The sequence below is a fragment of the Liolophura sinensis genome, chromosome 1 (assembly GCF_032854445.1).
Source record: "Liolophura sinensis isolate JHLJ2023 chromosome 1, CUHK_Ljap_v2, whole genome shotgun sequence".
NCBI classification, from domain to species: domain Eukaryota; kingdom Metazoa; phylum Mollusca; class Polyplacophora; order Chitonida; family Chitonidae; genus Liolophura; species Liolophura sinensis.
Genome location: NC_088295.1, coordinates 95,429,862 through 95,454,761, shown reverse-complemented (window position 1 = coordinate 95,454,761; position 24,900 = coordinate 95,429,862). Strand labels below are relative to the sequence as shown.

At 40.4% G+C, this 24,900-nt stretch overlaps 1 protein-coding gene across 1 annotated transcript; it reads left to right on the top strand.

Annotated features, from left to right (window-relative positions):
• The first annotated feature begins 8,150 nt into the window (after positions 1 to 8,150).
• Positions 8,151 to 23,227, top strand: LOC135461738 (carbohydrate sulfotransferase 11-like). Its single transcript, XM_064738962.1, has 4 exons — positions 8,151 to 8,234; positions 18,345 to 18,544; positions 19,835 to 19,866; positions 21,674 to 23,227. Exons 2-4 carry the CDS (start codon positions 18,448 to 18,450, stop codon positions 22,778 to 22,780), a joined length of 1,236 nt encoding a protein of 411 aa, XP_064595032.1. The 5' UTR covers positions 8,151 to 8,234; positions 18,345 to 18,447; the 3' UTR covers positions 22,781 to 23,227.
• Positions 23,228 to 24,900: the final 1,673 nt, after the last annotated feature.

Sequence of the window (24,900 nt, the reverse complement as noted above, 5' to 3'; positions counted from 1 at the left end):
TTGTAGTGCGATCTGTACAGTAGCTTGTGAAAACTAGAGGATTGTTGCATTGCGTACTATATACTGTAATTGATGGTCAACCTAGCCGTGCCAAAACAAGAGGGCGATTGTACTCCTGTCTGCACTGTGGCTTTGAAAATCAAGGCTCGGCTGTACCTAGTACTAAACTGTGGTTGTATTCCGTACTATACTGTAATTTGTGGAAACTAACGAGTGGTAGTTTTCCGTACTATACTCTGACTTGTGAATGTAATGTGTGATTGTATTCCATTTCTATACTGTGACTAGTGGAAACTAAGGTGTATTTGTATTTTGCACTATACTGTGACTAGTGGACAACTAAGGTGTGGGTGTATTCCATTCTATACTGTGACTAGTGGAAACTAAGGTGTAGTTGTATTTTGCACTATACTGTGACTAGTGGAAACTAAGGTGTGGGTGTATTCCATTCTATACTGTGACTAGTGGAAACTAAGGTGTAGTTGTATTTTGCACTATACTGTGACTAGTGGAAACTAAGGTGTGGGTGTATTCCATTCTATACTGTGACTAGTGGAAACTAAGGTGTAGTTGTATTTTGCACTATACTGTGACTAGTGGAAACTAAGGTGTGGGTGTATTCCATTCTATACTGTGACTAGTGGAAACTAAGGTGTAGTTGTATTTTGCACTATACTGTGACTAGTGGAAACTAAGGTGTGGGTGTATTCCATTCTATACTGTGACTAGTGGAAACTAAGGTGTAGTTGTATTTTGCACTATACTGTGACTAGTGGAAACTAAGGTGTGATTGTATTCCATTCTATACTGTGACTAGTGGAAACTAAGGTGTAGTTGTATTTTGCACTATACTGTGACTAGTGGAAACTAAGGTGTGGGTGTATTCCATTCTATACTGTGACTAGTGGAAACTAAGGTGTAGTTGTATTTTGCACTATACTGTGACTAGTGGAAACTAAGGTGTGGTTGTATTTCGCACTATACTGTGACTTGTTGTAACTAAGGTGTAGTTGTATTTCGCTCTATACTGTGACTTGTGGAAACGAAGGTGTCGTTGTATTCCGTACAAGACTGTGACTTGTGAAAACTAAAATGTGGTTGTATTCTGTACTATGTTGTAGCTTGTAAAAACTAGGGTGGGGCGGTAGTTTGTGGAAGCTAAAGTGTGGTTGTATTCCATGCTATACTGTAGCTTGTAAAAACTAGGGTGGGGCGGTAGTTTGTGGAAGCTAAAGTGTGGTTGTATTCCATGCTATACTGTAGCTTGTAAAAACTAGGGTGGGGTCGGTAGTTTGTGGAAGCTAAAGTGTGGTTGTATTCCGTGCTATACTGTAGCTTGTAAAAACTAGGGTGGGGCGGTAGTTTGTGGAAGCTAAAGTGTGGTTGTATTCCATGCTATACTGTAGCTTGTAAAAACTAGGGTGGGGCGGTAGTTTGTGGAAGCTAAAGTGTGGTTGTATTCCGTGCTATACTGTAGCTTGTAAAACTAGGATGGGGCGGTAGTTTGTGGAAGCTAAAGTGTGGTTGTATTCCGTGCTATACTGTAGCTTGTAAAAACTAGGATGGGGCGGTAGTTTGTGGAAGCTAAAGTGTGGTTGTATTCCGTACTACACTGTAGCTTGGGAAAACTAGAGGACGGTTGTTGTATTGTGGGATGTGAAAACTGGAGTACGGTTATATTCTATGCTATACCAGAGCTTGTGGAAAGTCGTGCGTGGTGTCTGAAAGCGGTAGGCTGTATAAGCCTATGGATTGTGCCACTAAGGAGAAGTTGGTGCTGGGTGGTATATCAGGTGGCGTAACATCGCAGTAGTTGCGGAATGGGTTAACTTTAGTTTCGACCAACGCGGTTAATTGTGATAGTTTGGGTGTGAAACAGCCCCAGATATGTTGGACTTACGGTATAGGAACATTTTTCGCGGTCAACCGAATGTTTGTACGAAATTACTAACCTATTCAAAGGTTGGGCTGAGCAAAAATAGCCAAAGACAATAACACATATTGACACAAAAGGACGTCTGTCAAAAGGGCGTGTCAATGTCAATCTGTTTGTCTTTGTCACGTGACCAATGCGGACACTAAAATATCAGTCAAGAACGATAATCTCTGGATTACGCCATACATTTAGACTGATAAAGGTCAGTTGTGTTAAAGCAGCATGATGGAGGTGGACTCACTAACCGCTATGGTATACGTTCGGAAAACGATTACTTTTCCTGAGAAGGTTTTGCAGCAACCTGCGGATGGTCGTGGGTTTGCCCCGGGCTCTGCCTAGTTTCCTCCCATCATAATGTTGGCTGCCGTCGTATAAGTGAAATATTCTTAAGTACAGCCTAAAACACCAATTAAATAAATAAATGAAAAATATTTTTCATGAACGGATTGCCATGATACCCTACTGAGTTACACAGAGACCGTGCAGCTGACGTGGATATATGCGGGGGGATGTCTTGCGGCACGTTAACACCGATAAATGTTCCTTACAGTAAGATGGATACGTTTCACACAATGTCTGTCGCAGCTGTGTGATTGAAATGACTCAACAATATCTATCGGAGATACATGGCAATCAGACAGGTTGATGATTCGGTTAGGACAATGCCATGTCGCATACCACCTACCAGTACACGCTTAATTGCCCGAATGACGCCTACGTCTCCCAAATTATCTGTAGCCAATTGGGAAGTGCGCTAAAATACCTCAGTCAGGGCAGATATCTTGTCCGGCAATAAACATTTGAATTTGCAGGTTACAACACAGGGAGCTAACTAATCGCTAATATCTGCAAAAATCCTTGAAAAATAAATGATGTAGCTGGATTGTCTAAATTTGTTGAGAAAATTTACGTATCAAGTTCTTGCACATGGTTATGGCTGTGTTTAGTTACGATCTGGACTCGCATACGACGTGTTTTAAAGCTGAGCTGTGTGTAGATTTAGTACCGCGTACACCGTTAGCTCAATTACGTACCTGTAATTACATGTTATAATTACATGTATTCAGTATAGTGTAGTCAGGGGGTATTCGATCGCTTTAGTCTGCGGGATGGGTGTTTGTTCCCTAACCGAATAGACAGTGGAAAGCTGCGATGTATAAATCAGGTGATACATACAACTTCGGATATTCAGCATACTGTGTACACACTATGTGTGGACTGATGTATAAATCAGCTGATACATACAATTTCACACATTCAGCATACTCTGTACACACTATGTGTGGACTGATGTATAAATCAGCTGATACATACAACTTCACACATTCAGCATACTGTGTACACAATACGTGTGGACTGACGTATAAATCAGCTGATGCATACAACTTCGGATATTCAGCATACTCTGTACACACTATGTGTGGACTGATGTATAAATCAGCTGATGCATACAACTTCGGATATTCAGCATACTGTGTACACACTGTGTGTGGACTGATGTATAAATCAGCTAATACACACAACTTCACACATTCAGCATACTGTGTACACACTATGTGTGGACTGATGTATAAATCAGCTGATGCATACAACTTCACACATTTAACATACTGTGTACACACTATGTGTGGACTGATGTATAAATCAGCTGATACATACAACTTCACACATTCAGCATACTCTGTACACACTATGTGTGGACTGACGTATAAATCAGCTGATACATACAACTTCACACATTCAGCATACTGTGTACACACTATGTGTGGACTAATGTATAAATCAGCTGATGCATACAACTTCGGATATTCAGCATACTGTGTACACAATACGTGTGGACTGACGTATAAATCAGCTGATACATACAACTTCGGATATTCAGCATACTGTGTACACAATACGTGTGGACTGATGTATAAATCAGCTGATACATACAACTTCGGATATTCAGCATACTCTGTACACACTATGTGTGGACTGATGTATAAATCAGCTGATACATACAACTTCAGACATTTAGCATACTGTATACACACTATGTGTTGACTGATGTATAAATCAGCTGATACATACAACTTCGGATATTCAGCATACTGTGTACACACTATGTGTGGACTGATGTATAAATCAGCTGATACATACAACTTCATACATTCACCATACTGTGTACACACTATGTGTGGACTGACGTATAAATCAGCTGATACATACAACTTCACACATTCAGCATACTGTGTACACAATATGTGTGGACTGATGTATAAATCAGGTGATACATACAACTTCACACATTCAGCATACTGTGTACACACTATGTGTGGACTAATGTATAAATCAGCTGATACATACAACTTCACACATTCAGCATACTCTGTACACAATACGTGTGGACTGACGTATAAATCAGCTGATGCATACAACTTCGGATATTCAGCATACTGTGTACACACTATGTGTGGACTGATGTATAAATCAGCTGATACATACAACTTCATACATTCAGCATACTGTGTACTCAATACGTGTGGACTGATGTATAAATCAGCTGATACATACATCTTCACACATTCAGCGTACTGTGTACACACTATGTGTGGACTGATGTATAAATCAGCTGATACATATAACTTCGGATATTCAGCATACTGTGTACACAATACGTGTGGACTGATGTATAAATCAGCTGATACATACATCTTCACACATTTAGCATACTGTGTACACACTATGTGTGGACTGATGTATAAATCAGCTGATACATACAACTTCACACATTCAGCATACTCTGTACACACTATGTGTGGACTGATGTATAAATCAGCTGATACATACAACTTCACACATTTAGCATACTGTGTACACACTATGTGTGAACTGATGTATAAATCAGCTGATGCATACAACTTCACACATTCAGCATACTGTGTACACAATACGTGTGGACTGATGTATAAATCAGCTGATACATACAACTTCGGATATTCAGCATACTGTGTACACAATACGTGTGGACTGATGTATAAATCAGCTGATACATACAACTTCGGATATTCAGCATACTCTGTACACACTATGTGTGGACTGATGTATAAATCAGCTGATACATACAACTTCACCCATTCAGCATACTGTGTACACACTATGTGTGGACTGATGTATAAATCAGCTGATGCATACAACTTCACACATTCAGCATACTGTGTACACACTATGTGTGGACTGATGTATAAATCAGCTGATACATACAACTTCATACATTCACCATACTGTGTACACACTATGTGTGGAATGACGTATAAATCAGCTGATACATACAACTTCACACATTCAGCATACTGTGTACACACTATGTGTGGACTGATGTATAAATCAGCTGATACATACAACTTCGGATATTCAGCATACTGTGTACACACTATGTGTGGACTGATGTATAAATCAGCTGATACATACAATTTCACACATTCAGCATACTGTGTACACAATACGTGTGGACTGACGTATAAATCAGCTGATGCATACAACTTCGGATATTCAGCATACTGTGTACACACTATGTGTGGACTGATGTATAAATCAGCTGATACATACAACTTCGGATATTCAGCATACTGTGTACACACTATGTGTGGACTGATGTATAAATCAGCTGATACATACAACTTCATACATTCACCATACTGTGTACACACTATGTGTGGACTGACGTATAAATCAGCTGATACATACAACTTCACACATTCAGCATACTCTGTACACACTATGTGTGGACTGACGTATAAATCAGCTGATGCATACAACTTCGGATATTCAGCATACTGTGTACACACTGTGTGTGGACTGATGTATAAATCAGCTGATACATACCACTTCACACATTCAGCTTACTGTGTACACACTATGTGTGGACTGATGTATAAATCAGCTGATGCATACAACTTCGGATATTCAGCATACTGTGTACACACTATGTGTGGACTGATGTATAAATCAGCTGATACATACAACTTCATACATTCACCATACTGTGTACACAATACGTGTGGACTGACGTATAAATCAGCTGATGCATACAACTTCGGATATTCAGCATACTGTGTACACACTATGTGTGGACTGATGTATAAATCAGGTGATACATACAACTTCAGACATTTAGCATACTGTGTACACACTATGCGTGGACTGACGTATAAATCAGCTGATGCATACAACTTCGGATATTCAGCATACTGTGTACACAATACATGTGGACTGATGTATAAATCAGCTGATGCATGGAATTTCACTTACTCAGCATGTTGTGTATTCACTGCGTGTTAATATATACAGTGGCTGATGCATACATCTTCGCAAGAATAACATAACTGACCCTCACTATCAGAAATATAACATGACAAATTGTTTTGAAAACAAAATTGAAGCAAAAAAAATATTAATACCAAACTATACACAGTCTACATGTCTATACTATATGTTGTGAACAGTACATGTTTGTAGATATCAACACAAACAAGCAAGAACGAGGGAGAAATGCTATCCGACAGTTCTTCCACGGTAACCCTACCAGCTGCACAGGGGTAGGCTATATTCTGTGCCGGACCTGATCTTTCCACGACAGACCATTGGCCCCTATGGATTCTATGCTCTTGTGAAAGACATCTGGTTTTCTGATACGAGTGAAAGGTGACGTAGCCTATGTTATTCAGTGAACGCTCCGTGCGAGAAAAGTGCCTTGGCGAGCAAGTAAAATTCTTCATTGGCTGAAGTGGACATGAGCCTTGCATTTCCAACGAAATAAAATCTACTTCAGCATTGTTTATTCACAGTAAATGTACAACAACAACGCGTGCCGGATTACGTACGATGTTACAATCATTTCCATTTGGCCAATCACGATTATGTTAATTAGCCATCTGTATCAGGTTGTGAGCTCTCTCAACAGAGATAGCAGGCGGCAGGCTACGGGTCTCTGCACGGGGCTACAGTCTACAATTAACGTGATCCCTCGGTATTTTTAGGTATATTTTCTTTTGCTCCTTTGGGCTGCCTTTATTGTTTTTTATGCTCGTCAAATAATATCATTAGGTAGGGCAGGCCTCAAGGTTTCATTCTAGCTAAAAATGATCAGGTTTATAACGAAATGGAGGTAGATGCACACGAGGCAAAAGTAGTGAAAAAGTTCTGGTTCACCGGTGAACTCCTATCAGGAATTTAACTGGGGTGTTTTTTTTTAAAGGGACAATAGTTATCACGCCCGGGGCGTTCAGGAATCGCCAGTTTTAGGGACGGTGTTGTGAGGCCAAATGTTAACATGAAAGTAAATTGGAAATTAATTTTGGACTATGGCCATAAGAAAAGTATGTCTGACCTAGCCAACGTCATCTTCATGTGGGCGAGGTTACATTTCCGCCGTCGATCAGTCAATCTGCGCAATAGTCAGCTGGAAAATACATATGCACGATGGGTAGTGGAAGACTGGGGTGAGGTGAGGGATGATAGGTATCCCTTCGCCAGCCACTTAGCGGTTGATAGAGGTATGCTGGTGAGAGGTGCGTGGGTGGGACAGGGTGGAGGAGGGGATTATATTGTGTATTTATTCAATAATATCACCATTTATGATAAGTGATGAATGATTTTTACACTAGTTTATTGATTATTAAGGCGTTAAATAAACGATTGGGGTTTTAAACCACACTGAACCAAAGCCCCAAAGTGTCTAATTTCAGTAGGTATTTCTCAAACGTTAAAGAAAATTGTTATATACAAGTCTGCTAATTGATAATAATGTTTTATGTGTAGTCACGTTGATTTTAAAACATATATACATATTATTAATGTATGTATATATTAGATCAATAAACTAAACAAGAAAAGTCTGTAACACGTGCCATTGATCACGTGTATGGCAGTTAACACATGATGTATGCTTTGCTTAGCTATATCGCCACGTCTGCGGGCAACACAGGCTGCACTGTAAACAGCGCGTCAGGCTGTTACCAGAAAAAAGGAAGATCCATGCGTCTGCGACAGCTGAGACCCCCTCCACCCCCCACCCCCCCACCTCCCCTCAAATAACTTATAACTTAACACAGGATTATTCACAAAGAAATCATTCAAAAAGGAATGTACATTTGTTAACAGGTCTAATGCGTTTAATCAGACATGGCTTCATTTTAAAGTGGAGTTGAAAGTAAGGTTTGTCCAAGTACGAGAGGTTGTAAACTGATATACCGGACTTCTGCAGAGTGTAAGTGCATACACAAGAGCAGTACGGTACATACGGGCACTTAAGGAGGTAAGTAAGCAGCGTTATTCACTGCCCTCTTGGGCTGAAAGGCTTTGTTCTGCCATTCAATGATGTGATGCGAAATAAGGGTAGCACAGGCTAAGTATGACCCACCGTCTATGTCCACATGTATGTCTATGTCTCAAACATTGACTATGTCATAAGGTCTCGTCTGTCTGAAAGAGAGGGTTTGGTGCCTTTTGTTTCAGTCACGAGGTCTACAGCAAAATAACAAATAATAAAATGAGCATTTCTGTCAGTTAATCGATGATTTGTTCGAAGACCACAAGACAGAACTGCATGGCTCTTTCAGCCTTATATTCACAGTGCAATATGTTTACTAGCTATCCAAGGCGAATGACAAGAACGGCCCATTTCTACAGGAATATATCGGACTCTCATTTCCTACAGCTTTCCTATAATTGTTATTTCCACGAGAGCACAGTTGGTAGAGCAACCGCATCGGGAGGTGGTAGATCGAGGGTCAATCCTAGGTCGGGTCACTCTTAAGACCTCAAAAGAGGAAGTAACTTCCTCGTGTGGCTTTCAGCATGGAGGAGATAGCGCAACGACTGGTTGTCTCGCATAAGTATAATGGCGGGGCTGCTTACTTGCCATCGATAAGTCGTCTCAGTGAAGCAGCAGTAGATATAAAAGCGGCAGATGACAAGCACTCTGAGGACTACTTCGTCGTCATATGAATAAAAAATTGTCAAGTACGACCTTAAACTTCAAGCACTTACTCACTCCTATAACTGTCAAAATGTGTCTGATGTAAACAAGCAGAGGCGGCGATTTCCCGCGTTGTTTACTTCTGTATGTCACTTAAGCTGGGGACACACTGGACTGATTTTTTCGCTCGTACAGGCATATTTTGTGAATTTCAGTTGAAATTGGACGACTCTCTAAACGAAATAGACAATAGTGTGTCTGCACCTGTTCTGCGAATATCTTCAGCGTATTTCGCGGACGATTAAATTTGTCCCTACAAGCGAAAAAATCCGCGGCTTTAGCGGAATAGCACAATACAATTATGACTGACTGCTGCAAACAACCAATCTCTAATCACTGCACAAGACGTCAGATGTCTCTCTAGTCTCACGGACATTTTATATCATTCGTAAATTTAAATTTCAACGCTGATATACTTTGTTATAGATTAGCTTGAGCCCGAAATTCCACAAGTAGTGAAGCCTACATGGATACAGATAAGTTTATATTCACATATTTTTGAGTCCAGTCAAACGTTTTCCGTTGTTTATCCTGGCAGTTGAGATTATTTATGGGGTCATTTGCGTCTAGTCAAACGTTTTCCATTGACAATTGGTCTTCGCGGTGCAGTTTATCTATCGGCTAACATTCTATTGGTGACCATATATAAAAGGTATATTGTTTATACTTTTTATGTGAAGAGCCATTTTTGTACACTAATGTAGTATGTGCCTATAGGCTAACTTTTTCATTCCTGAACTATATTTTGTCTTCATGATTTGCAATTAAAGTTGGGTTTCAGTTTTATCTATTCTTGTTTCAGTTTTTACAACCAGAATACTGACTGAAGAGCCGCCTAGCCGCTCACATAACTGAACAGAGCGATATGTACAAGTGGAATTATCCACATCAATGTGTTTTAAACCGCTCAGTATATTTGTATAACTGATGGGTTTGCTCTAAAGACCACTCACTGGAAGAACTCCGTGTCGTCTGCATATATACTCACCCAGCCTATATTCAGTACATCTATTTCAATACCTTTGGTGTCGGGATTTAGGTCTAAATCTTTCCCAAAATCAATTAATACCAAAAGATGTACATTGTTCCTTTGTTTGGCAAAAATATCAGGTTCTAGCTGAATCAGTGGTAGATATAAACTGTTTGATCTTTGTGATGTTTTGTAGCACTATTAACAATTTACGAGTAATTCTATACGGTGTATTTAACACTGATATCAGGTATGATGAAGCTGTAGTGAGCTGTCATTTTTTCATGCAGAAAAACAGGAAAGTCTGTCTTAAATCTAAACTACAACCACTATTCGCCTGGTTACAAGCCATTCATAGATTTTGTTGGAAGTCAAAAGTCAGGTGAAAAGCAGATTCCAGGCTTTCCTTAGGTAACAATATAATTACGTGAAGTGTTGTAAACCCTTATAAACTATCATGCTGGTTCCCCAAAACAGCTGAATAAAATGAAATTTAGCATTTTGAAATATTAATCACTATTATTATAAAGTTAACAAAATAAAATGACTACAAAACCCAACATGGGAAAAATCACAAGCAAGGACTATTTAATAAATAGTTACAGCTGACGGCGAAGATACCCCGATTTTTTCCCTGATCATTGTCACAGCAAAGAAGAACATTTTTTTCTTTTTTAAGAATTTTTATTTTTATACTTAGGGAGAATATGTTTTTCTTTCTTGAAAGCCTAGATCATAGCATGTGTTAGTGGTCATAGATCAAAGATCACAGTATATGTTAGTGGTCACAGAACAAAGATCACAGTATATGTTAGTGGTCACAGAGCAAAGATCACAGTATCTGTTAGTGGTCACAGAACAAAGATCATAGTATATGTTAGTGGTCACAGAACAAAGATCACAGTACATGTTAGTGGTCATAGATCAAAGATCACAGTATATGTTAGTGGTCACAGAACAAAGATCATAGCATGTGTTAATGGTCACAGAACAAAGATCATAGTATATGTTAGTGGTCACAGAACAAAGATCACAGTACATGTTAGTGGTCATAGATCAAAGATCACAGTATATGTTAGTGGTCACAGAACAAAGATCATAGCATGTGTTAATGGTCACAGAACAAAGATCACAGTACATGTTAGTGGTCACAGAACAAAGATCACAGTACATGTTAGTGGTCACAGAACAAAGATCATAGCATGTGTTAATGGTCACAGAACAAAGATCACAGTACATGTTAGTGGTCACAGAACAAAGATCATATCATGTGTTAGTGGCCACAGAACAAAGATCACAGTACATGTTAGTGGTCACAGAACAAAGATCATAGTATATGTTAGTGGTCACAGAACAAAGATCATAGCATGTGTTAGTGGTCACAGAACAAAGATCACAGTACATGTTAGTGGTCATAGATCAAAGATCACAGTATATGTTAGTGGTCACAGAACAAAGATCATAGCATGTGTTAATGGTCACAGAACAAAGATCATAGTATATGTTAGTGGTCACAGAACAAAGATCACAGTACATGTTAGTGGTCATAGATCAAAGATCACAGTATATGTTAGTGGTCACAGAACAAAGATCATAGCATGTGTTAATGGTCACAGAACAAAGATCACAGTACATGTTAGTGGTCACAGAACAAAGATCACAGTACATGTTAGTGGTCACAGAACAAAGATCATAGCATGTGTTAATGGTCACAGAACAAAGATCACAGTACATGTTAGTGGTCACAGAACAAAGATCATATCATGTGTTAGTGGCCACAGAACAAAGATCACAGTACATGTTAGTGGTCACAGAACAAAGATCATAGTATATGTTAGTGGTCACAGAACAAAGATCATAGCATGTGTTAGTGGTCACAGAACAAAGATCACAGTATATGTTAGTGGTCACAGAACAAAGATCAGATGCTTGTGATTACACACTAAGGACTCAGTTTGCTCCGAGGTCGGTTGGCCATGTTTTCAGCCAAGCTTGTGAATTCATATCACCCTTATTTGGATATGAGGAATACTAAAAGCCACAATGTCACAATTAACACCAATATAACTGGTGCGTCCACTCTGTCATCAGCAGAACCTAATAAGTCGCCATTTTCAAGACACGTGACACTTTTTCTATTCTGCTCTTCCAAAAATTGTCATCATTTTTTTCACAATAGTTGCTTATATTTCCTTCTGTTTATTATTAAAACACAAGTTAAATTCAAGACTCCTAAGCAAACTGTCTGTCGCCTTTCTGATGGAGTACATCTTCTTGATTTCAGTCCAAGCGTTCGAGTTTATCTTTTTTTAGGGATATGCCTAGTGCCGCCAACTCAAATTGAAAATGGCGGCTAGCGAAGTTTGACTTACTGGGAATGCATGATGTTCACTGGCGTTTGCTCTTGAGTTACGGCTTTCATTACAATAGTGATTCATTACTACAGGAAAAAAGGAAGCTTGTTTTTGTAGCGTGCAGCTTTGACATATTGTGGACAGTATGCTCCAAAAGATCGAGCTAGAGGTTAGTGACTAGAAAAGTACAGATCTGCATTTCTAAGAGTTAAGCAGAAAAGAACAAAACGGAGGTCAGATCTAGGTTTGAGTATATGTTCACGACATGCCAGGATAACGTTTAATCAAAACAAGGTCATACTGAATACAACCGTTTTGTGAGGAGTCGGCCCTGGGAGTCAGCTTCGAAGGTCTGGTAATGTGAGTGGGTTGGGTGTCATGTCTGATTTCTCCGGCATGATAATTTAGATACAGCAGCACTTTGACTGCATGAACTCGCCCTGCCACAAGAAAACAGAGTATGTGAACATACAACATCTAAGTTGTCGATGATATCATTTGTGTCTCAGTTGCGATCGAAGTAAAAACCCAAGTATATTCATACAATATAGATATGGTTGCAAAACACGGGTATAAAATATGCTAATGGTTATGGGTAGGATTAGGTAAGTGCAGTATATGTTTGAGGTTATTGCATGGGTGAAGGTGTATCAGCATTATTGTGCACTCCCCATGATCTAGTGCATCGGCTCGGCTAGATGAAATTCCGATGTCGATCAGAATGTTAGTGCCTGAATCACTTCGCTTTCATTTGCTATGAACCTTTTCGGCTTCCCAGCAATATTTTCCAGTTTGAGTAAGATTCTTAAAAAAAAATCCAGTTTTCACCACGAAGCGAATCATTACTTGATATCAGCTAATAATGTCGGTTAATCAGTATGGTTTTAGAGCAAGCCACTTAACTTCTCATGAAGCGCGTTCTCTATATGAGCAACTTGCAAATCCCAGTATAAGGATAAAGTATATTACTGTTTGTGTCTTGGACTTATCAAAGGCGTTTTACACGTACAATCATGGTATACTATTTTTTCTTATCAGAACTTAATCATTATGGTTATATAGAAACTTAACGGTAGGTTTAGAGTTTATCTGTATGTTTCAAGTATGTTTCAATAATACCAGGTCAGTCTCGTTTCCCGTTTCATATGGAGTCGATCAAGGCTCTATCCTGGGTCACTTGATGTTTCTTACCCATAATAAACAGATTATAATGTATCAGATCTCGTTTCTTTTATTCTGTTTACTGTTGACATGAGTTTGATTTTCCCAGCAGATCTAGCCACAAATGCCTGAAACACGATGTAAGGTGGTTTAAATATTACACGTAACCGGTTCTGTTTAAATCGTCTCTCTTTTAACACACACACACACATACACTCGCGCGCACACTCACGCACACAAAAACACAAAACAAAGGGCTCCCTTGCATCCAGCTAGGAGACCCCCTGTCCCCCAGGTGGATTGCCCATCTGCTCACAGTGATAGATCTTGTGAGAAATAACACAACGGTTTCCCCAGTACACGGTGGAAGTAATTATGTAACAGGTGTAGCCGGTGAAATAGGCAAAGCTTATAGCAATTCAATTCTAACCATCATCCCACTGTATCCCTTTAAGCTTATAATATTCATTACCAAACATTAGTCTACTGTATTCTCGTTAAATGCTTAGGTTAATATCCTTTCCGTCCAATGTTCGTATTTGACAGGTTTGTCTTACGAATTATGCCGTGAATATATGACAGTGTCTTTCATTTACTGGGAAGCTAAACTGATAAACAGATGCCCTTCCCCACAGTGTAAAATGCTAGCTGAAGTAAATAATGTTTGAGCTGGGATTAAGAGACGGAGGGATATGAAACTCCGCTGTCAGAGAACACGATGTTAGACTCGCTATTGTTTTAACCCGGGTAGTGGCGCCACCAAGCCTGGGTAGCGTACGGCAAGTCTGGACATTGTTTCAGGAACTATCGTCGGCTGCCAGGATGAGCCGATTTCTACGAGGACAGAGCCGATGTCATATCCCACAGACCCGATGAATATAGTAAACACCTCTGTTGTCATAATGCACGCTAGGTTATGGTCAAATCGCCCGCAGTTGTTCTCTTCTTCAGATACATGGGAAAGTATGACTCCCGATGCTATCAATTGAGTGAAATTATATGCTATTCCATACGACAAGGCGGAAGCTATAGACCACGCGATTTCCCTGGTTACAAACAGGGTGAGTGAAGAAATTCGTTCCGCAAAATGCCATGTAGGAAAATGCCTAGTTTTAAGTCGATGTCTACGATACTGGATTTGTGCAATTTTCAGCTTTCCAGGTAGTCTAGGTGATTTTGCAGAACTCACGTGATGTTTTTGGTACAACCTGGGGCTTACTTATCACTGACGGAGTGGGAAAAATGGATTTTATGTCCGTCATCTCCCATGTGTTGTTTATCCGTCTTCCCAGCCCCTCCCCCCGCTGTGAATTATAAACTAAGGTATCCCCCGATTTGTGCCCGGTTTCTTCCCACCATAATGTTGGAGCCGTCTTGTAAGTGAAATATTCTTGGGTAAGGCGTAAAACACCAATCAAAAAAGTAAATAGAACATGTGTACAAGGCCTTCTCAGTGTGACCCTTAACTGCTACATGATCTCAGATTGGTAACCCGCTTTCCAGACCCCGTGGCTGTTTTGTCTTAAAATACAGGCGTTAGAGCAAATGTCTAAGGCAATAAAAGACACCGTCTTAAATCAGAATAGTAGTTTTGTTTAACTTCAAAAATTCTGTATACATCATTTATCTTACAACTGATATACATGTTAGCGTTACCCTAGTTCTTCAACCACCACTGCGATCATTATTTTGAAACATTCTGACGTAATTATGGAATGTAGAGAAAAAATTTGCCCAATTTAATAAACTTGCATCTTAAGTGCAACAAATCATGTTTAGCATCATTTTCATAATAATCCTATGCACAAATTTCTATGAAAAATCCTTTAGTGATGGAAAAGGTTGAAGATTTACAGTATACACGCCGTCTTAATTTCTAACTTAATATCTCACGGACTCCATATCGGGCAAATTTTAGACCGTGTTTTCTTCCACCATAATGCTGGCTGCCGTCATATAAGTGCAATATTCTTGAGTAAGACGTGAAATACCAATCAAATAAATTTTAAAAATTGTTTATATGTTTTGTACTGGCAGAAGCCCTTTGGCCTATGTATTACTTATTTGCTATCGTTTATTGTATTTTTTTGTCTTGATTCGTGTTCATAGTTCTAAAAAGCTTGCTGCAGGCATCTGAATATTCTTTGACCGATATGTTTTGTTGCGCTGAAGAATATTTTACATACGACGATTCTTTTCACAATTTTTAAATGTGAGCATCAGAAGAACCGGTTCTGATCAGAAAGAAAGACGATAGCACATAAAAAAGTCCATGTCACCCAGAATGGGTTCCTCATTCCATTTAGATGTCTGAAGAGTAATGGTCATGTCACTAAATTAGAGAATGGCCTCGACATTTCTTTTTATAAGAAGCCGCTCCCTTAATGCCCACACACAGGATGCTATGTGCGCTGAGTTCGATTTGGTCAAGGTGCGAGTTGCCCGGTTGATGACAGCCAGTTGGCCTCTTTATTCTGGATTTTCGAGGCATACGTAATCAACTCTCTAAACAAAACAAATGTTTTGTAAAGACAGTTTACAATAACAGGGAGAGCTAAAATGTTAAATCAGCATTTAAACTCAGATCCAATGTGTTCAAATTTTGCTTCACCATTCGGATGAAAACCAACAGTACTTTAATCGGACCTGAATGGTACATTTTCATTCTCTTCCCTTAAATATATACGTAAGTATAGCCGCTGTCCACATCCTATATCATCCTCAAACGGAACCCACCTGCCATACACCTGCTGACAGTTAATTATTCTTCTGCGCTATAAATCCCATAACATTACGCAATTTAATTTAACCTTACCGCTCGGTTTTCATTTTATATACCATAGTTTTGTAAATAAATGCAATAAACATTAAAATAATTGAAGACACTCACAGCAATATTTAATGCGCCTTGTTGCTAAAATAGATACCGCTATCTAAAATTCAATTAGTGCCATTACTGAACATCTGCCTATGCAGGACTGCACTCTGGAATTCGAAATTACAACAAAACAGCCGGCTTTTTACAGCTGTTCACATTTTAACAGGAAAAAAAATTATAACAAAAATATTATTCAAATAAGTAAATAAAACATGCCCTTTTTTCTTTTTTTTTTCCTCTTTTTTTGATGCAACTGAGGATAAAGAATCACGACTCATAGACGTAAAATTATTTGCATGGCAATTTCAATCCGTAATCTGCTAGATTTTAGTCACTGGGAATGCTGAATGAATTTTGGGCGAGTCGTCGTGATCCGTGGATCGAACGAACTGATTCGACAGCAACACAATTTTTAAGTGTGATTTCCGCAGCGAGTTTTTTTTTTCACTTGTGTCGAAGGTAGCTCTATCAAACTTTAACTTGACGCCCAACAGTGTGATGAAAGTGCTACAAGAGTTCAATGCCTATACAAAACAAAATCTGAGTCGTCTTTTAAACTTTAAATGCTTAGAGTGACAATTAGAAACACGAAGGAAAATTTTAAATTCTATTTTACATACATATATTTACGCAAAGCTCAGGTGGTTGTATTGTATACTGGCTACAGGCATGTATGGAACGCGAAGCTCAGATAGTGGTATTGTGGGCTGGATACAGGCATGTATGGAACACGAAGCTCAGGTAGTGATACTGTGTTCTGACTACAGGCATGTATATGGAACACGAAGCTCAGGTGGTGGTATTATGTACTGACTAAAAGCATGTATATGGAACGCGAAGCTCAGATAGTGATATTGTGTTCTGGCTACAGGCATGTATGGAACACGAAGCTCAGGTAGTGGTATTGTGTACTGACTACAGGCATGTATATGGAACGCGAAGCTCAGGTAGTGGTATTATGCACTGACTAAATGCATGTATATGGAACGCGAAGCTCAGGTGGTGATATTGTGTACTGACTACAGGCATGTGTGGAACGCGAAGCTCAGGTAGTGGTAGTGTGTTCTGGCTACAGGCATGTGTGAACCACGAAGCTCAGGTAGTGGTATTATGTATTGGACTACAGGCATGTATATGGAACACGAAGCTCAGGTAGTGGTAGTGTGTTCAGGCTACAGGCATGTATGGAAGACGAAGCTCAGGTGGGAGTATTATGTACTGACTAAAGGCATGTATATGGAACGCGAAGCTCAGGTAATGGTATTGTGTTCTGGCTACAGGCATGTATGGAACGCGAAGCTCAGGTAGTGGTATTGTGTTCTGGCTACAGGCATGTATATGGAACGCGAAGCTCAGGTAGTGGTATTGTGTACTGGCTATGGGCATGTATGGAACACGAAGCTCAGGTAGTGGTATTGTGTACTGGCTACAGGCATGTATGGAACGCGAAGCTCAGGTAATGGTATTGTTGTTCTGGCTACAGGCATGTATGGAACGCGAAGCTCAGGTAGTGGTATTATGTACTGACTACAGGCATGTATATGGAACGTGAAGCTCAGGTAGTGGTATTGTGCACTGCCTACGGGCATGTCTGAATCAAGAAACTCAGACAAAGTTGTACTGTAGCTGTAGCCTGGCAACAGTGGATGTCTGGTACACAAAGCTGTTCCAGTTGTATTCTCTGCTGGTCACAGCAGATGTCTGAAACACGAAACTGTGGTAGTGGTATTCTCTACTGGGTACAGCGGATGTCTGAAACACGAAGATGTGGCAGTTGTATTCTCTACTGAGTACAGCAGATGTCTGAAACACGAAGCTGTGGCAGATGTATTCTCCACTGGCTACAGTGAATGTCTGAAACACAAAGCTGTTGCAGTTGTATTTTCTACTGGCTAGAGGGGGTGTTTTGATGTTATTGTACAAATCGTTAAGTCTGTGGGTAAATGTTTCACGGTACTCAGGTCACGTCCTCAATGTGCACCCCCTTCCCTTGGGTAACCGAAACTTTTGTCTTTCTCGTTAAGCAGGATATATTCAGCAGGGTGTATTCAACAGGACACACTCAGCAGCGGGATATACCCAGCAGGATATGCATAGCAGGATATCGGCCTAATCATCAGCTATACGATGGGGCATTCTAACCGGAAGACTCTTTTGCTGGGGGCAGCTATTCTGGCCTTCGTATTCATCATGACATCTTACAACACAACGCTGACGTCATCAGGTATTGTTATACATTACTCATACGTGATACTATCCGAGTGTGTGCTGAAACTGGAATAAGCCGTACTGCCAGTCAGTGTTTTACATTACCCATACGTGATACTATCAGGGCGTATGAGGAAGCCCTTATAAGCGGTACTACTAGCCTGTGTTGTACATTACCTTTACGTTATACTAACAGGGTGTGTGCTGAAGCTGGAATAAGCTGTGGGGCCTACTGACAGCTCGTGTTGTACATTACCCCAACGTGATACTATCAGGGTGTGTGCTGAAGCTAGAATAAACGGTACTGCCAGCCAGTGTTGTACATTACCCATACGTTATACTGTCAAGGTGTGTGCTGAAGCTGGAATAAGCGGTACTGCCAGCCAGCGTTGTACATTGCTTATACGTGATACTATCAGGTTGTGTGATGAAGCTGGAATAAGCGGTACTGCCTGGCAGTGTTGTACACTACCCCTACATCATACTAACAGGGTGTGCGCTGAAGCTGGAATAAGCGGTACTGCCTGGCAGTGTTGTACACTACCCCTACATCATACTAACAGGGTGTGCGCTGAAGCTGGAATAAGTGGTACTGCCAACCAGTGTTGTACATTAACCCTACGAGATACTATCAGGGTGTGTGATGAAGCTGGAATAAGTGGTACTGCCAACCAGTGTTGTACATTAACCCTACGAGATACTATCAGGGTGTGTGCTGAAGCTGGAATAAGTGGTACTGCCAACCAGTGTTGTACATTACTCATACGTGATACTATCAGAATGTATGCTGAAGGTGGAATAAGTGGTACTACCAGCCAGCATTGTACATTACTCCTACAAGATACTAGGGTGTGTGCTGTAGGTGGAACAAGCGGTACTGCCAGCCAATTTTGTACATTACCCCTACGTGATACTGTTAGTGTGTGTGCGGAAGCTGGAGTAAGCGGTGATGCCGGCCTGTGTTGTACATCATTCATACGTGATAACGTGACGATGTGTCACCCAGTTTGTACAGTCAAGTAAGGTGTTTTAACGTACATGAATGATGCGAATCGATTATGTGGGAGAAAAACTAACCTATAAGTTCAGCAAAAGTGGGAAAACATACTACAATACTCAAACCTCCAATCTCCAATTTTATTCGTGGCATAAATAAAATGGCAAATGACCTCATTAGAATCTGTTTCCTCTTGCCATCAGCAATAGTTTTGGTATGCTTTAACTTTTAATGGCTTCATTCTTCTCTTGCCAAACAAGAGGTTGTCAAACAAGAACTATGTTGTGTAGAGTGCGTTATTTGTTTCAGGTAATGCTTCTCATCTGTCCTTGTTCTCCAGGGTAAGTACAAAGAAGCCCACACAGTATGGTAGCCGGATAAGGCCACCATCGTAACATCGTCCAGCGATGGCAAAAAGCGATGGCACGATGGCACAAAGCTATGGCGGGATGGCACGAAGCGAATGCACGAAGGGAGGACACGCCTTGGTGTCATCGCCTTGCATCATCGTAACATCGCTTTCTGTCATCGTCGGGTGTACGATGGTATTATCCTGCTTCTATTTATTGTTGTCAGTTTAAAAATTGATTTTCTGGTTTAATTGCAATGTATTAAGTAAATATTGTCGAGCAACAACAGACGCAAGTTTTAGTAAATCTAGTTAAATTTAACTACTTTGTACGCATTTATTCAGAAAAATTGAACGAAATTCAATTATATATATATATATATATATATATATATATATATATATATATATATATATATATATATATGTTTGTAAAGACTGCCTCACACTAAAACATATAGTCCAATCAATCAAATCAGCTCATGCGACATACTTGATTACACCTTCCATCGTATGCTAGTTTTGAAAAAAGTGTCCAAAATCTTCAAAATGAGTGGAAAAACGGACTTATGACCGAATATTCACCCTAGGTCGACTGTCGCACCATTTTTTTTTTTGTTTAGTTTTCATGTAACTCGTTCATCAGTTCACCAAAGAAGCATCGTGGAATGGTTTATTCCAGCCATTCTCCCCTAAACACAGGTCAACCTCTACAGCAAGAAGCAGCTATGTATGGCTTGTCACCTGTTCAATTTTCCACAAGAGACAATGTCAACGTTTAGAGCTGTAACTCAGCCAAAATCGAACCATGCTGAATAAGCCCTGGTGCCTATCAGCCTGCGAGACAGTAACCGTTCAAATCTTCACATAGGTTGACCGTCATAATCTGGATCTTCCTATCCCACCAATGTAGAGAGATTCCTAGCAACGTGAAAGGGTCGTGACCTCCAGCCTCATCACTACCTGACACCTTGTGTCCTCTCGCCAAGAACATAAAAATTAAAAGTATTACCTATTTAGTTAAACTAAAGTTTTCAATACAACTCTTATCTGTTTAGTTAAACTAAAGTTTAGACAATTGTCTTATTTTCATTAGATCAGGTGTACAAGATGACTAACAGTACTCGATCTCGTGTAGAAGATCACTATTCGATCAGGTGTGCAAGATCACTGTAAGAGTATTCGATTTCGTGTACAAGATCACTATAACAGTATTCGATCTCGTGTACAAGATCACCATAACAGTATTAGCTCTGCTGTACAAGATCACCATAACAGTATTCGATCAGTTGTACAAAATGGCTATAAGAGTATTCGATCTTGTGCACAACAATATTCAATCTCGTGTACAAAATCACTATAACAGTATTCAGTCTCGTGCACTAGATCACTGTAACAGTATTCGCTCTGGTTTACAAGTTCACCATAACAGTATTGGATGTCGTGTACAAGATCCCCATCAGAGTATTCAATCTCGTGCACAAGATCATTGTAACAGTATTCATTCTCGTGCACTAGATCACTGTAACAGTATTCGCTCTGGTGTGCAAGCCATAACAGTATTGGATGACATGTACAAGATCCCCATCAGAGTATTCAATCTCGTGCACAAGATCACTGTAACAGTATTCGATCTCGTGTACATCAGAGGGCCTGCCAGCCTAGTTTTCACTATTGCTTTTTTCCTTTAAAGTTAGACATAGAAGTACATGTATACCGCCACCTTGCCTATGTTTTGATAGTAATGCCCGGGTTCACACGTTATTATATATTGCTTCATTGTCAGTGTTTTTTCCCAGTTATTTCAGAAGAGTGACAGTGTGTACAGAGAACGACGAGAAACCCTGCTGAAGGCATGCAAAGGCAAAATCAGCGAGTACGGAGGGAGAGATTTAATCGGCAATAGGCTGTCGGTGGATGAGAAACACAAGCTGTTGTATTGTCCCATTGCTAAAGTTGCCTCGTCGTTTTGGAAAAGGGTGTTCCAGGTGTCTTCGGGGACGAAAACTGGACTCAGCCCTTTTGACGTGAAAACTGGCCATGACAATTCTCAACCGACTCTTGGCCAATATCCGTTCGGCGTTGCTCACTGGACATTAAAAAACTTCACCACGTTTTTATTCGTCCGAGAACCATATTCCAGACTGCTGGCATGTTATATCGATAAATTCTTCACTACAAATCCATCATTTTGGAACATTGGGAAAGTCATCATCCGCAATAATCGAAAGAACCCAGACAAACTGTCACTATCCTGTGGGCACAACGTCACGTTTCCTGAATTTATTAAGCACGTCATCCGTACTGTGGAGACAAAAGCTGGTCTTAACCTGCACTGGATGCCCATGTACATGGTATGTTCTCCTTGCGAGGTGGAATATGACCTCATTGGTAAGTTGGAGACAATTTCTCAGGACCTCAACTACATTTTGGAAAAGTACATTGGTGATGATATAATTTTTCGTGATATGGAAAGTGAAAGCGAGGTAGACCGTCTTGAGAAAAACGTGTATGGTCTCTACGGTCGGTATAACTCACATGCGCAGAACTGCATGTCTTTACCAGAAACACTGCTGAGACTTCTACGAAAAGAACAGGTGCGCGGCATCCTAAATAAATCTGTTGAATTTCCAGATTGGTTCAGCCATGATAAATCAGTTTCCAAGGAAGAAGTGAAGACGTTTATCTTACAGAAGTACAAAGGGGACAGCGATAAAAACCTACGCAAGCTAAACCGACAAGAAGCTCTATTGGAGGCATACAGCCAGGTGCCAATGGAGGACATGCTGAAACTGCAAACACTTTACAAACCAGACTTTGACATCTTTGGTTACGATCCGCAGCCCGCTGAGCTGTTTGAGGAAAATGTGAGAAAACGGAATATGAGGAAATTCTACTTCCCTTGAGTTGACAATTATAGGTACAGCTGAAAATGAATTTTGGACCACACTATAAGACACTCTCCATATAATTATATTCCAGGGAGATCTGAAGCCCAACTCTAAAACCCAAGCTGCAGGTACTAGTCTTGTATGTCTGAGGTAAACTCCAAAAACCCTGACCGCTGGCACTAGTCATGCTAGCCTAAGGTCCACTCGAAAAACCCTGACTGCAGGCACTAGTCCTCCTTGCCTGAGGTACATTCCAAAAATCGTGGCTACAGGCATTAATCATGCTTGCCCGAGGTACACTCCAAAAATCGTGGCTACAGGCATTAATCATGCTTGCCCGAGGTACACTCCAAAAACCGTGGCTACAGGCATTAATCATGCTAGCCTGAGGTACACTACAAATCTAGGGGTTCGCTTCACAAAAAGCCTGAGGCTGACTTTGACTATTAAATCCGATAGCTGACTAGCAATTTAGTCTAACGCGTTTCACAAAGAAAATACATTTATTTGGGTTTTTGTCTTAGATTTTTAAGGATGGCCAGGAGAAAACAAATTCAAAAGTGGTTATGAGTTCTATTTTTTAAAAGTGTGTTTAATGGTTCCAGAAATATACGAATAAATCAGCTTCTATAAGCAAATGAAGGTCTTTTCATAAGTCACAAACCACAAAAACGCGAGATTGTCTTTTGTGAGAGTTATCACCATACATACATACATACATGCATACATACCCGCCGTGGTATAAGTGAAATATTCTTGAGTACGGCGTAAAACAACAATCAAAAAAAACAAAACATACATACATACATACAGACACACAGACACAGACAGGCACGAGCTGTCGATTGATATAGTTTGTGGTCAGAAATTCCATATTTTTGACCAGTTTTTTGGACGTTTTGGTGTTTGGCCAGCGTGGCCGGTGAGCCAGCCCGCGCGGCTTTGCTCGGTCACCGGTTGTCGTGGCCTGTGTTGGAGGCCTATACAGGTTACAACATAGGACAGTGAACAAGGTCAGCTTGCCCGGTCGAGCTCCATTAATCCCGGGCTAGCAGGGCACACAAAGGCTTGTGTCACTAACAGGCAGCAAATTCGTGCACTCTTGCACGAAGTTCATTGGCCACTGTCACTTGACAGTTGATCATTCAAGGGGTTGAGAACACAGTGCAGTACCTGACTGGCCGTCCACACAGTTGGACGTGTCAGCCAGGTGGCTCCTTTGGGCGAGGTTTTTTTTTTTTTACCACAAGAATGGCTTTCCGGATTAAAAGGCCTCTTAGCCTTTAATTGCGAATTAAAGGCAATGTAAAAGCGATTGACGTTTATCATGGGTTGCAGGAACGCATCGGCAGCGGACCCAAAGTGTTGAGGGGTTTGGTCCACGTTACTGGGGATCTGTGGAATGTCACTGTCGCCAATGAGAAGGTCAAGCACAAACTACTTAATGAAGATCTGGTGCTTAATGGAGTAAACTGTCCGGTTTATGAAGTTGAACAATCCAGAACTTTGGTGAAGGTGAAGAGCCCCTACGAGATTCCGGATGAACGGATAGGGGCTATTCTCAAACAGTTTGAACGGTGCACTCTGTCGCACGAGAATGCTACCTGTTCGACAGAACCTTGCAAAATGGGGTTAGGAGAGTATGGATGAGCAACATTTCGTCCACCATTCCTGAAGCCATTGGGTGGGAGCATCTTTTCGGTTACCAGTCTGGTACAGAGGGCAGGTGCGAGCTTGTCACCTGTGCCAGGCGACAGACCACCTCAAAAATGACTGCCCACTGAAAAACAAATGTTTGATTTGCAGGCAAGAAGGTCATTTCCAAAAGAATTGTCCTCAAGATCTGGACACTGAGAGTAGCGACAATGGGAGAAGTAGTGGAGATGAAGATGACATCGCAGTTGCGATGGATGATAATTGTAATGATAAGGACGATGGTAATAAGGACGACTAGGATATGAATAATGATGATCATGACAATGAGCGGGAAGATAATGACGGAAAGGATGACAGTGACGATGACACGGATGATAGTAATGAGGCTGAGGATGATTGTGAAATGGTTAATGGGGATACGGATGGTGGACAGGAGAGTAGCAATGATGTAGTGGGTAATGATGATAAAAATGAGGTGA